This window comes from Fusarium sambucinum, chromosome III, assembly GCF_050947815.1.
Source record: "Fusarium sambucinum isolate potato_lamoka chromosome III, whole genome shotgun sequence".
Lineage (NCBI taxonomy): Eukaryota > Fungi > Ascomycota > Sordariomycetes > Hypocreales > Nectriaceae > Fusarium > Fusarium sambucinum.
This window is the reverse complement of record NC_139292.1, coordinates 8,083,533-8,096,451: the sequence shown is the minus strand read 5'-3', so window position 1 is coordinate 8,096,451 and position 12,919 is coordinate 8,083,533. Positions and strand designations below refer to the sequence as shown.

The 12,919-nt window shown below is 46.4% G+C and overlaps 6 protein-coding genes across 6 annotated transcripts; 4 read left to right on the top strand and 2 right to left on the bottom strand.

Annotated features, from left to right (window-relative positions):
• Window positions 1–161: 161 nt before the first annotated feature.
• On the top strand, window positions 162–1,761 carry FSST1_012909 (pyridoxal phosphate-dependent transferase; the record flags this gene model as incomplete). The annotated part of the gene is made up of 7 exons (XM_083236176.1): window positions 162–314; window positions 384–422; window positions 481–570; window positions 621–1,261; window positions 1,326–1,407; window positions 1,461–1,507; window positions 1,560–1,761. The coding sequence occupies 7 exons, from the start codon at window positions 162–164 to the stop codon at window positions 1,759–1,761; spliced, it is 1,254 nt and encodes a 417-aa protein (XP_083082605.1).
• A 1,215-nt stretch (window positions 1,762–2,976) lies between these two features.
• FSST1_012908 (amino acid permease/ SLC12A domain-containing protein) lies at window positions 2,977–4,828 on the top strand (the record flags this gene model as incomplete). The annotated part of the gene is made up of 7 exons (XM_083236175.1): window positions 2,977–3,311; window positions 3,366–3,516; window positions 3,566–3,808; window positions 3,860–4,046; window positions 4,101–4,205; window positions 4,255–4,617; window positions 4,668–4,828. 7 exons carry the CDS (start codon window positions 2,977–2,979, stop codon window positions 4,826–4,828), a joined length of 1,545 nt encoding a protein of 514 aa, XP_083082604.1.
• A 903-nt stretch (window positions 4,829–5,731) lies between these two features.
• FSST1_012907 (uncharacterized protein) lies at window positions 5,732–6,631 on the top strand (the record flags this gene model as incomplete). Its single annotated transcript, XM_083236173.1, has 2 exons — window positions 5,732–6,027; window positions 6,079–6,631. The coding sequence occupies 2 exons, from the start codon at window positions 5,732–5,734 to the stop codon at window positions 6,629–6,631; spliced, it is 849 nt and encodes a 282-aa protein (XP_083082603.1).
• A 909-nt stretch (window positions 6,632–7,540) lies between these two features.
• Window positions 7,541–10,082, top strand: FSST1_012906 (uncharacterized protein; the record flags this gene model as incomplete). Its single annotated transcript, XM_083236172.1, has 2 exons — window positions 7,541–9,377; window positions 9,436–10,082. 2 exons carry the CDS (start codon window positions 7,541–7,543, stop codon window positions 10,080–10,082), a joined length of 2,484 nt encoding a protein of 827 aa, XP_083082602.1.
• A 303-nt stretch (window positions 10,083–10,385) lies between these two features.
• FSST1_012905 (gamma-glutamylcyclotransferase family protein) lies at window positions 10,386–10,958 on the bottom strand (the record flags this gene model as incomplete). The annotated part of the gene is made up of 1 exon (XM_083236171.1): window positions 10,386–10,958. One exon carries the CDS (start codon window positions 10,956–10,958, stop codon window positions 10,386–10,388), a length of 573 nt encoding a protein of 190 aa, XP_083082601.1.
• A 367-nt stretch (window positions 10,959–11,325) lies between these two features.
• On the bottom strand, window positions 11,326–12,532 carry FSST1_012904 (glycosyl transferase family 64 domain-containing protein; the record flags this gene model as incomplete). The annotated part of the gene is made up of 2 exons (XM_083236170.1): window positions 11,326–12,082; window positions 12,132–12,532. 2 exons carry the CDS (start codon window positions 12,530–12,532, stop codon window positions 11,326–11,328), a joined length of 1,158 nt encoding a protein of 385 aa, XP_083082600.1.
• Window positions 12,533–12,919: the final 387 nt, after the last annotated feature.

The following is a 12,919-nucleotide window of genomic DNA, read 5'->3' as shown; positions in this document are numbered from 1 at the left end:
ACAGCACAACTCGGCCTCTGCGCCCGTAACTTTTGTTTGATGTTGACCAAATAATTTTAATTCAAGTGCTCCTTTCCTAAAGTTTCTTGAAATAACCCCATGTTTGTCTATCATCAATCTTTATCCCATCAGTTCACTATACAATTGCCAATTGATCCAAGATGTTTGAATCATTCCAACAAGGTCCCCCTGATCCCATGTTCTTTCTCAAGAATGCGGCAGATCAAGATTCATCATCAGCGAAAGTTGATCTTGGTGTTGGTATCTACCGAAACGAAAGTGGCCACTACAGTGAGCTTGAAGCTATTGCACAGGTATGTCCCAGGGAAAACTGGCTTGGGTAACATGGGACAATAAGCGCTAATTTGTCTGGCGAACTCCAGGCCAAGCTTGTATTAGCTGAGAATAATCCCGGCCACGATGTGAGCTTTTGTGAAATGCCTGATACATCGACCAATTGTTTAATAACCGACAACCCAGTATGAAATCACGACAGGCAATGGGCAATTCTTAAAGCACGCTGCGCATCTCTTGTTTGGAAAAGATTGTCAAAGATTGAACATTGGCCATGTAAGCTTCTACCAAATACCTAGCAACCGCACTTCGCTCATACAAATCAGGTCGCATCAGTGCAAACCATTTCCGGCACAGGCGCAAACCACATCGCTGCTTTGGCGCTGAGTCAATCTGTCTCACCTCGCCCGCAGGTTTACGTTGGTACTCCAACCTGGGGGAATTACAAGCCTATGTTTGAACTGGTTGGAATGGAAGTCATCGAATATTCCTATCTCGATCCCAAAACGCGTTGCATTGATTTCGCCTCCATCTTATCGGCAGCTCACTCAGCCCCATCGCGGAGTGTGTTCATTCTTCAAGCTTGTTGCCATAATCCTACAGGCGCCGATCTAACGAAAGAACAATGGCAAGAGCTTGCTGTGGTCATGAAACAACACAACCACTTCGCCTTTTTTGACATTGCTTATCAGGGTTTGGGTAATGGCATCGTTGAAGATGCTTATCCAATCCGCTTATTTGCAGACCTTGGCTTTGAGATGTTTGTTTGTCAATCATTCTCAAAAAACTTTGCTTTGTACGGGGAACGCTGTGGTGTGCTTCACGCTGTGTGCCCCGACGCAGAAACAGCAGCGAATGTCCATGACCGACTACGCTGTTTAATCCGATGGGAATTCTCGTCCTCACCTGCCTACGGCAGTCGGTTGGTTAGTATTGTTCTTGAATCGGATCATCTTACTGGCGAATGGTGAGTCATTACAGACTTACAACGCGAGATGGTCGCATGAAGTAACGATCTTGCGCTCTTATAGGTTCCAAGAGCTGTCCGGCATGCAGCAGCGACTGAAGAATCTACGGAAGCAACTTCACTACAACTTGGTGGAGGTTTTCAAGGTAGGTGAAGGCTTTGGCAGTGTTTGTTGTGATTGTTTACTAACTCCTTGTAGACACCGGGGGATTGGGAGCACATACTGATGGAAACTGGACTATTCTCGTAAGAAACATCGCCCATTGAAAGTGTCACAACCTCTAATCACTACGTGTAGATACCTCAACCTTACGACTCAACAGTGTCAGTCTCTCATTGACGACCATCACATCTACCTCCCACCGAACGGTCGAATCAACATTTCGGGACTGAATCAAAGCAACATCCTAAAAGTGACTAGGTCGTTAGATCATGTTGTAAGATTGGGATTCGATACGGAAGTACGAACCGGGATATGTCTGGAAGCACATAAATTGTGATTCACACCGGTACAATAATTGTTCGATTGGAAGGGTCACACGTTGTTGGTCAATTGCTTAGTATAGCTACAATGGACTATGTAAATTGAAAATTGCGATTCAACTCATTACAACTGATATGCATGTGCATACACTACAAATGGAGTAAACAGACGTGTGAAGAAATGCGCAAGAACTTGGGACTCGCTTGGCTTCAGGATACAATGCTATGTAATACCTACCTGACACGAAAACACCAGCCTTGAGATCAACGACATACATAGACAGGCATGTTATTGTAAGGACCCGATAAAGTCTAGAGGATGGTGATGGACATTCTTGCAACCGAGGGAGCCAGCAGAAGTGAGTAGTTCGGTAGCCAATTGAAAGCTACAAGAGCTGATACCCGAGATCTTGCATGCACAGGCAGAGCCGGATACTCTTTCTATTCTGCCACGTATTGCTCATTCCCTCGGAGACTCATCTAGAGGCCGATCATGACCGTTATAGGTAATTACTCGCCGTCAATGTTTGAGTTACCGAGGATAAGACTGCCAAGTAACAGTGTCTCGGGCAGCCACACCGAGGAAGCAGGAAAATCAGCTCGGTGTGTGGGGCCAGATAAGCAACGGGTTATCATAGCGTTAAAAAGATAGTGAGAATGGGGTAATGGGGTAATCGTCTTTAAAAAGTGGACTTTGTTTTGAGTGCCCAAGATTAAACTTGTATAGATACCGTCGGTCGTAGCGTCAGACTTAAGCATGCCTCCATATCATGCCGTGCTAATCACTTCCGTATATCATCTAGACTTAACAATAAAAGGCTAAGCCACTGGGAAATTGTCAGATAGCTAGCTACCTTACCTTGTCTATACCACGTAGCAAGACGCCTTCGTTGTTCAATTTCATGGAAATGTACGGTATTCAACTTCTTCTACCATGAATCGGCCAGGAAAAGTTTAGCTAGACACTCACTATCGAAGTTCTTGCAGATGTCACATGTAACGATAAGAGTAAGCAGTCTAGGACTATGAGACAAAGACCAATCTTAGTAGCTCGGTCTGGGGAACCGAGTCTAGCAGGATAAGGATTGGCTAGAAGTTCACCTTAGCGTGACCATTGACGTAGACGAGTTAAACTGATAAAAAGAAAGATCTGTCGCCAAAGTCATGAGAAATCAAGGCAATTTATCAATACTTCCAACTCGTTCCATTTCATCTTCCTTTGGACAGTCACTATGGCAGAGCTACATCAGGAAGAAAAGACCGAAGGCATCGGCCGAGTCGGCTCGAATACGCCTGGGGAGATAGATCATGTCAATGACCTTCGACGAGACTTCAAGCCGCGCCATGTCTTCATGTTCTCCATAGCTTGCGCCATTGGCACAGGCCTAGTCATCGGCACAGGTGGTGCACTATCGAGGGGAGGACCTGGCAGTCTCTTGATTGCGTATATCTTGGTTGGATGTACCGTCTTCTTCGTCATGACAGCTATTGGCGAGATGGCAACGTTCCTACCAATGAACAAGGGTTTCGGAGGTTATGCAACTCGCATGGTCGACCCTGCCTTTGGGTAAGTAATGCTGACCATAAGCATAATTCATGCCTCCGTTAACTTCGACCTTAGATTCGCGACAGGCTGGAACTACGTTCTCAAGTACATCGTGGCTACACCGACGAACCTCACAGCTGCCGGCCTTGTCCTGCAATTCTGGAGACCAGATCTCAATGTGGCCATCTGGATTACGGTTTTCGGAGTCGTCATCGTGACCATAAATGTAAGTCTTGCTAACTTGCACACAATCAACAGAGTTGATAATCCTTTAGGTCTTGCACGTAAACAGCTTTGGCGAAACCGAATTCTGGCTAGGTTGCGCCAAGGTTCTTATCATGACTGTTCTGATCCTCAGCACCCTCGTCGTCGCGTTGGGCGGCGGACCAAACCACGATCGATCCGGTTTCCGATACTGGCGAGACCCTGGAGCATTTGCAGAATATCTACTCGAAGGCTCATTGGGAAGATTTCTTGGATTCTGGGCTTGCTGCTGCCAGGCCTGTTTCGGATTTACTGTATGGCCTGATACTTCATTTCCTTGTCTATAATTACTGACTCATTATCAGGGCACCGAGGTTGTCGGTATGACCTTTGGTGAGACCCCGAACCCACGCAAGAACGTGCCGCGAGCTGTAAAGCAAACATTCTGGAGAATTGCTTGTTTCTATATCATTGGTGTCTTGGTGCTTGGAATGGCTGTTCCATATGACAATGAACAGCTTATTGGAGCCACTAAGCAGGCTACCAGCGGCGGTAAGGAACATGAACACCTTTGCATACCGAACCAGCGCTAACATGATGCTTCAGCTGCATCTCCTTTCGTCGTTTCGGTCAGTCTCGCTGGAGTCCACGTTTTCGCGGATATCATCAACGGCTGTTTATTAGTATTCACACTCAGTGCTGCAAGCTCAGGTACACAACCGCGATGGCCTTGGTGGGAATGCCTTACTAATGGTTGCAGATATCTATTGCGCTTCCAGGTCACTCTACGGCCTTGCTAAAGATGGCCAGGCACCTCGCTTATTTGCCAAGGTTCGCGAAAACGGAAATCCCATATATGCAGTTGGCTTTGCTTCCGTCTTCATCGCCATGGGATATCTGAACGCCAGCAAGTCTTCATCCGCAGTGTTTGGCTATTTTGTTAGTCTTGTGACTGTGTTTGCTGTGCTCAATTGGGTCGCTGTTCTTTTTACCCACATCCGATTCCGCCAGGCTTTAAAGGCCCAAGGAATTGCCATAACCGAATTGCCATACATTGGGTTTCTTCAGCCTTACGGCTCATACTTCTCCCTGATCGTGTCACTGTTGGTCATCATTTTCAACGGTAAGTAGATCCATCAAGCTTGAGAAATTGAAACTGACAATTACCTTTAGGTTATGACGCTTTTATCCCGCACTTTAAAACAGAGACGTTCGTGCTCAAATACCTTGGCACAGTGATCTTTGTTGTCAATGTTTGTTGGTGGAAAATTAGACATAAGACAACCTTCTGGCGGTTGACAGATATAGATCTCTTCACCGGTAGACGTGAGTGAAATGAGTGGTTTGCATGGCAATTTAATAGTATATTTCAGCATGATTCGCTTGAACAGTTTCAAGCCCAACTGTAACATTCTCTAGAAAACGGGATGTTTAGGGTAAATGTGTCGCTTGTCTAAATCTCATTGGCGGGTTACACGCAAGCTGAATATATGCCAAATCAAAGCTTGACAAAGCATCAAACAGTTCAGGTACTGTGGTCTAGTTGGTTATGACATCTCGTTAACACCGAGAAGGTCCCCGGTTCGAGCCCGGGCAGAACCTCATCTTTTTGTTTTTGCTACTACGGATCAGTGGATCTCAGTGCTTAATGGAGCGAGTTTGTTGGACTGATTCAGTCTAGGACTGTGGTGCAGTCTCTCTTAATCCCGGAATGCTGTGACTCTTTTACTCCTTTGCTTTGCCTCTTACCTCGCTTTATTATTGGCTTGAATACGAGAGTGCTAGCCGCTATCCCGATTAAGCCAGCCAACCTCACCAACCCCGCACACACATAACCCGCATCGAACACCTGAAGAGACAAATACACTTTACGATATACTTGGAAGAAAACAATACTAGAGCATATGTAACTCTTACGTTGGGCTTAACTGGGATACATTCCCCCCTCCACAGGTTGGTGAATGGCTTTGTTAGGAGGATCTTTACTGAACTGCAATGCCCACTATGACAAGGCAAACCCCTGCAGGAATTGCTTTTGTTGGTTGAAGTAAGCTCGGCGGTTACCTACCTGGTTTGCCCAATAATCACCCCTGTTCAGCAAAGTCATGTTGGCTCAAAGGATCAGGTGTCATTTCATTTTTGTTGCAAAAGTCGTGTCAGCTAATTATTTCTCCCTTTGTCATTCTCAGTCGAGCCGATCACGCATTTGCCCGTGAATAATTCTTACTGTCAGCAACATGACAACACAAGTTCCGGACCTCACAACAACCTTCACGCCCGCCAAATCATGCTTCCAATATTACAAGTATAGATATACAGGCGATAAACTCACATGTCTAGCAGGCGGCACCGGTGCGCCCAGTGCTTGCACCTACATGCAATTGGGTCCCTCATCCAGTGACGCCGACTGCTTTCCAAGCAGCCTGGAACTCAGTTCAGCCTTTTACTATTCCCCCGGTATATGTCCCAGCGGATTCGAAGTTGCGTGTAGTTCGACAGTCGGGGGTGAGACGAGAGCGACGTGTTGTCCAAGGTATGAAGCCCAGGGCTGTTGACATGAAGGGTCATGCTGACAGTGATCCAGTTCATTTAGTTGCCAAACAGAGACGGGTTGGCCATGGTACAGCACTGATCTTTGCACAATCGTGATACCAAAGACAGTTGAAGTGATAGTTTCTGACTCAGTTGTTGGAGGAGATTGGGAAAGGACCACTGTCAACGGAGCTGCTGCCAATGCTATTGGTATTCCCATCCGATGGCATTCCTCCGATTTTGCGTCCACCACGGCTGGGACTACGACCTCTTCAACCGGTAGCGCAACTGAAACGATTTCGTCTTCAACCACCACTTCATCGAGTGATTCTTCGTCGGGTAATGGGGGATTGAGCACTGGAGCCAAGGCAGGGATTGGTGCTGGCATTGGAGTTGCAGCTCTTGCTGGACTTGCTGCATTAGGCTGGTTTGTGCTTCGAGCGAGGAGAGCTAAGCAGGCAAATGCTACCGCTGCAGTCGGAGAAATGGAGGCTAAGGAACCTCAGGTTCATGTGCAACAGCACCCATGGGAGCTTGACGGTCACGGAACTATGACCCCGGCGGAGCTACCATCTGAAAGCGTGAGTCACGTCATGTATAAATGATGGAGGTATTATCGGGCCATTAACTTAATATCATACCATATACTTCTACTAATATCAATTAGTATGGACTGGTTCATCCTCTAGGAAACCCAACTGTGACACTGATGTGGAACGAAAGACTTATATACTTCTTTTCCAAGACGATCCTCCTATTAGTGAAGTGTCTTCACAGCCTTCTTCATGTTCTATGTGGAAGCTGTGCTTGCCTTTCTTCGCTGTTGGAGTCATCATATAAGGAAGAAGAATGTGTCCGCCATTGTCTTGTTTCTTTATAAAATGATCAATAGTCTTACTATGAAAAATACCATGTGGAAGAGACAGTATGGTGTGGCTCTGCATGGGAGATAGAATTCCAACAGGTGGCGTTGCACCACACCCACTCACTATATTTGTGGTGCGCTCCTTGGGTCAGGTATCAACGCCACTGTTACACAACACTCGCAGCCTGATTTTAGCAGCATAAAGCCATCAGCACTAACGCAGAAGTATCAATGCTAATTGAGACTATCGGTTAAAGTAAATCTCTTTCAAATAACTCTACTGTTCTGCTGTTTCCATGAGTCTGACTTTACTCACCGGCAGCATAGAATTGAACCTGATCAGCACCAGCATGACATCTGGCAAAGGTTGGAAACTGTTTGAAAATTGTTACTGCGGTTTCTGTAGTCGTCTCTAAACCCTCGCAGCCGATTCCCATTCTTAGAATGGTGGCTTGCAGCTCATTGCAGCAAGTGCAGCCAATCCCAAGTCTTAACCCAGAGCCTTGCGACCTACTGAATAGCAAAAAAACCAAGCCAGCGTTCACCCACTCTTGTCTATAATTAGATCCTTCTTGTATATATACATACGCAGCCGAACATTTTGAGACTAGGTTAACGATGCCTTTCCATCCAACTCCGCATCTTGAAAATGCTGTGTGGGAAAATTGGTACAGGCTGGCGAGTCGTCGCCATTATCAACACCATCGCTGTATTCCTATTCACCATTAGTGGTGCTTTACTCGTCTTTTGGGGTTGCCAGAAACCTCGAAGTCTCAGCAAACATTTCATCTTCTTTGAAGGAAGCTGCAAGACAAGCAAGTCTGTCAACACATGGCTACATCTACTACTTAACGCCTGCTCAACAGGCATCCTCGCCTCGTCCAATTTCTTCATGCAGCTTCTTAGCTCTCGAACGAGATCAGAGGTTGACAAGGCACACAGAGCCAACCGGGCGCTCAAGATCGGTGTTCAGTCACTGCGAAACGTCTTCTGGACGTCGAAAGTCAAGTTTATATGCTGGATTTTATTCTTTGTCAGCTCGTTTCCGCTTCACCTATTCTTCAATAGTGCTATATTCTCAACTGAATACCTTGGTGCTGATTGGCACCTTACTATTGCCTCTGAAGGGTTCGTCGACGGCGCAAAATTCTGGGGATCAGGGGCTGCGTTGTGGCCTCCCCAACACGGCGACGAGTTGGAAGGATACGGATCACCGGGGAACGTGGACGACTACTTCAAATCATCCAGTACCACGTTTGAGAAAATTCAAAACGCCTCTCGACAGGCAAAAAATTGGAAGAGGATGGATGTCAGTGATTGCATCTTTCAATATGTCTTTTGCAATCCACGTGTTGACTTGGGAGATGTTGTGATGGTGGTTGAATCTCAGAACGAGACTTTCATGGAGAATAATACAGTTGGCTGGACAAGAGACAATCTTCTCAAGCCATTCAAGTCAAAAGAAGATCAGTCTTATTGGAACCAACGCATACCTTCCCAGGAGACCAACTCTCTCTGGTTTGCTGCTGATTGTAGGACGAATGTGAGTCCCGAGGACAACCGAGCAGGTAACTGTACTCAGACCTGTGGCAAGGCCGTAGGAAAAGGAAACATGACTTCTACAACAATACGACCTGGAGCAGTCCCTTATACTTACACAATGGACTTCTTCCGAAACACAAGCAGAGATGACAGTTGGCCCGGTCTTGTCAACGAAACTGCAGGAAGTCTCAAACTCAAGTATTGTCTTGCCAAAGAGATATCACAGAACTGCAAAGTTGGTGTCTCGAACCAACTTCTTCTAATCGTCGTTGTCTCAATTGCGGTTAAGGGATTCCTTTGCGTCGTGGTCTTATTCCTATTGCCCAAAGAGCAGCCTCTTGCTGTTTTAGGTGATGCGATTGAGTCATTTATCCAATTTCCTGACGAATTCACAATTGATAGGTGCCTATTGGATAGAGACATTGAGGAAGACATGGGAGCTGGCCATCAATTTGTAATGACGGCTGCACCAGCGCGTCAAAGCTGGACATCTGCTATACAACGCGAAACCTGGGCAAGGAGCTACGGAGTAATGTCGATGAATATTTTCTTGCTCGCTGGTGGGTTTATTGCCGCCCAAATGAATGCACCCATCACTGGATTAAGTCTCGTGCAGAGCATGAACAATGGGATTCTGTCTGCCTCTAAAGCATCGGCAGGAAAGATCATCGACTCTGTTCTCAGGGCAAATCTGCCTCAACTTCTTCTCTCAATAACTTACTTCATCTACAACAACATATATACTTATCTCTGCGCCGAGAAAGAGTGGAACTCATATGGCGGACGTTATCAGCTGCTCCGGGTATCTCAGCCGAAGGGTCAGCAGCGATCGACGACATATCGACTGCAACTACCATATCGATACAGCATCCCCTTGATAATTGTCAGCATTTTTATGCACTGGCTAGTCTCTAGGGCTATCTATGTATTTCTTGCAGAAGGAGGTAAGTGCGTTTCACGTTGCCCATCAAGATGCCGACTCCTGACTTCTTTCACTTATAGACTATTATGAACTTGGCCAGATGGATGCTGAATCATCGAATATTGGCGTAGATCTTTCGGGGTCAGGTTTGAGTGAGGACGCTTTTGTCGGTGTCGGATACTCAACTCTGACAATATTACTTCTACTGATAACTTCCATTATCCTTCCCTTTATTCCAACCTTGTTGGGTGGGAGAAAGGTGAAGACGCAGATGCCTCTTGCGGGAGCGAGCTCTGTAGTCATGTCGGCCGCCTGTCACGTTCCGATACTACAGGACAACATGAGGTACGGCGTTCAGGAAGGGAACATGAAAAAGGACCAGTGGGTGGCGACAGAAGAGAATGAAGACGCTATTTGTTTGAGCGAGATGTCAGTAACCAACGAAAGGCAAGAATTGCTGGCATTGACGGATAGCCATATTTCTGAAATCGATCAGAGATCGTGCTCCGATCCGTCTTATCTCGAGGATGGCCTAACTCTAGACGGACAGAGTTTCCTACGCGACGTCACACAAAACCCGGTTCGCTGGGGTGTCGTCAAGACATCGGCCTCTTGGAAAGAGAAGCATGCAAACACAAGCAGTTCAAATGGCACAGTTGGGCACCTGAGTTTTGGCACGGAGCTCCATGAAGTCACTGATCCGATCCCTGGGCAGTGGTACATATAGCGATCAATACGGGCCAGAAGTGAGAGCCAGCGTCGTTGAAGGGTTAATGTTACATAGAGGAATCGAAGAGACGTGACACCGATGCACGTCGAGTTTCTAGGACCATCTCGCTACTAACTAGCTTCTTGTATGCAAACCATTCATGGTTAACACTGCGATTTATCTAATGATACCCTGTAGTTAGTTCCGAATTAGTTTACTTGGGAAGTTCAGTATCAACAATTGGCCTATAGGAGCATAGATGTCTAGTAAGCTATTTTTATTTAATAGCAAAGTGATGCTTCTCTTTACCAGTAAGTCAATCTATGAAACTGAATGTCGGCCCATTCGCCTAAGCCACTGTTCTAAATCAAATTCCCCGTCGCTAAGATCCCCGGGGTTACCAACAAACATAAAAACATAACCATAGTCCTCTGAAGGTTCCTTTCCATCCATGTACTGGATGAGACACGGCTCAGTTTTGTAGCTGTTTGTTTCGTATTCCGCTAGCCTTTTCGCGTCGGCAACAGACAGCACGCAGTAGACTCGGCCACTAACCTCTGCACCCTGCGGTCCGTCTTGTATAGCAGGATATTGTCCCCAGAGTTTGCGAGAATAGCCTTCAATTTTGGCAGACCGCAGCTCAGGTTCTTTCTCCAGTCCAAGGACATCAGCTAGCATTTTTGGATCCATCAATGTTCCGTATACGAAGTACGGCCCTGTGGGTGGCTCAAAGAGGTCCCTTTGGGTTGGCGGGTTGGGAGCCTGGTAAAACCAGTCTTCTGGCGCGCTTCTGACCTTCAACAGAAAGGAAGATTCTCTTGATTGACTCTTGCGGACTGTAGGCGGTAATGGAGGAGCCGGCGGTGGTGGTGGGGGAGGAGTATTACCGGACATATCTAAGGCACCGCAATGTGAGTCTCATAAGGCGTGGACCAAGAATATAACTGCTTTATGAGATAACGCCGAACTATTGTTCTCATACCCAGATTACTGGGAATTCAGCTTTCATGTATGAAGTTGCTGAATAGTGGTAGGGATTGACTCATCAGGATGAGAATGACATGAGGGCGTTGAGTGGGTGTATCACATCCTTGGACAATTGAATACTGCCACTCGGTACCGCCTACCCAAACACTACCTGTTCCTACTGGACGGAGGGGATGTTGAAATTGAGACTGATCTGTTCACTCCTAAATGAGAATGGTGAAGTAATTAAAAATAAGTATTAAAGTCTATTTTAGTTGTACAGTATTATGTTTCATTAACTGTTAATATAAACACCTCTCTTGAGATAGCCTTCAACTTCATGGAGTGGCATATACCCAAATAGATCCACGAACTTCTTCAAACATTTACTCCTTCTCAAAATATGTCCAGGTTTCGTGCTAATGCCCGTGCGAGCAGCCTGATGATCCAACTTATTTCTTCCAAGAACCATAAGTGGCCCTTCGCACGTCAACATACTAGCGACGAAGTTGAGGGCGATATCTTCGCAGTTGAAACTATCGTCCACGTAATCACGAATGGTGGTCATGATGTCGTCCTCCGAGTGGTAGTACTCCAAGTACGAGATGTGTGTGAAAGCGAGGCCTGTCAAAACCATACTGTAAGTCTCCTGGCCCTTGCAGTCGAAGCTGTACAAGGGAGTTTCGGTGACGTTGTTTACGGTCCAACAACGCGCAAAAGCACCTGTTAAACGATGCATGCCTGCGCGTCTCCATTGTTGAAAAACATACTCAAGATCTCCCGTCGTCTTGTAGTTCCAATCATCGTCAGAGAGAAGGATTCCTTGGGTCCTGTAGTAGGGATCAGGAAGGAACTTCTGATTCAGGCTGTTCTTTTCAGATCTGCGATAGCGAACGAGAACGCCATGTTCGCTCATGAAGTCCGCTGGAGGTTCAACGTCTATCTCGTTCCAAACAATAACAATCTCGTACAGTGACGGTACTTTGTTTTCGATCAGATGCTGAATAGTCTTTTTCAGCTGCTTAGGCCTCTTGTAGGTTTGAATGGCAATTCTGTATGAAGTTAGCGTGCGCTCTAGTGAGGGTTATAACGGCAACATACGTAAACATGTCCTCCATTAGATCGCTGGTTCTGTTGACAGCGTCATTCCAGATAGTCATGTTGGCCACTTGATCCCGTTTTCCACAACTTCTTTCGGCTTCCTGATATGTGGAGATGTTGCGAATCTCGGCAAACTGGGGCTCTTCGACTATCTCTTCAATCACCTCTTCTTTCTGGAGTCCTTGATCGGACCCATAGACGGAAGCAAAAATGAGGAAGAGAATGAAGCTCACTGTGGAAATAACTAAAATTGTCCACTTCTTTTTGGGGTTTTGACTTTTGTCGGTCTGGTAAGCTGAGGCGTCGGAGAATGTCTCAATGGGCATGAGTTTCATCTCTTCCTCTCTACTTAGCCGAGACATTGAACTTGAGGAACCATCGTCGCTGTATGTCTCAGCCATCTTGAATGACGACAGTCTCAGTCAATTGAGTGGCTGCAGGAGGTTGGTGACAGAGATTGGGTTGTCGCTGTGAATCAAATATCCGTAGAATGATGCATAGGATTGTCAAGTTGGACGTGCGGTGTCGGCCTCCTCTGTATATTAAATTGTCATTTCAGTCGATAATTGCGAAGCAGCCATGGCTTTAGCAAAAGGGGGGCAGTCTTTGTTCTTTTCCATTACTCCGTCTAGACCACGGCGGCGACCCCTTTATTTTAGCGTTACGCAGATCCACAGCCGCTTTCGAAGGCGTTAGCAGTTCTAGTGGGATAAAATCTCAGCTCCTCCGTTCCAGTGAAGCTAACGGCAAACAGTTGAGTAGATCCGGGGCCAACGTCAATAGCTAAC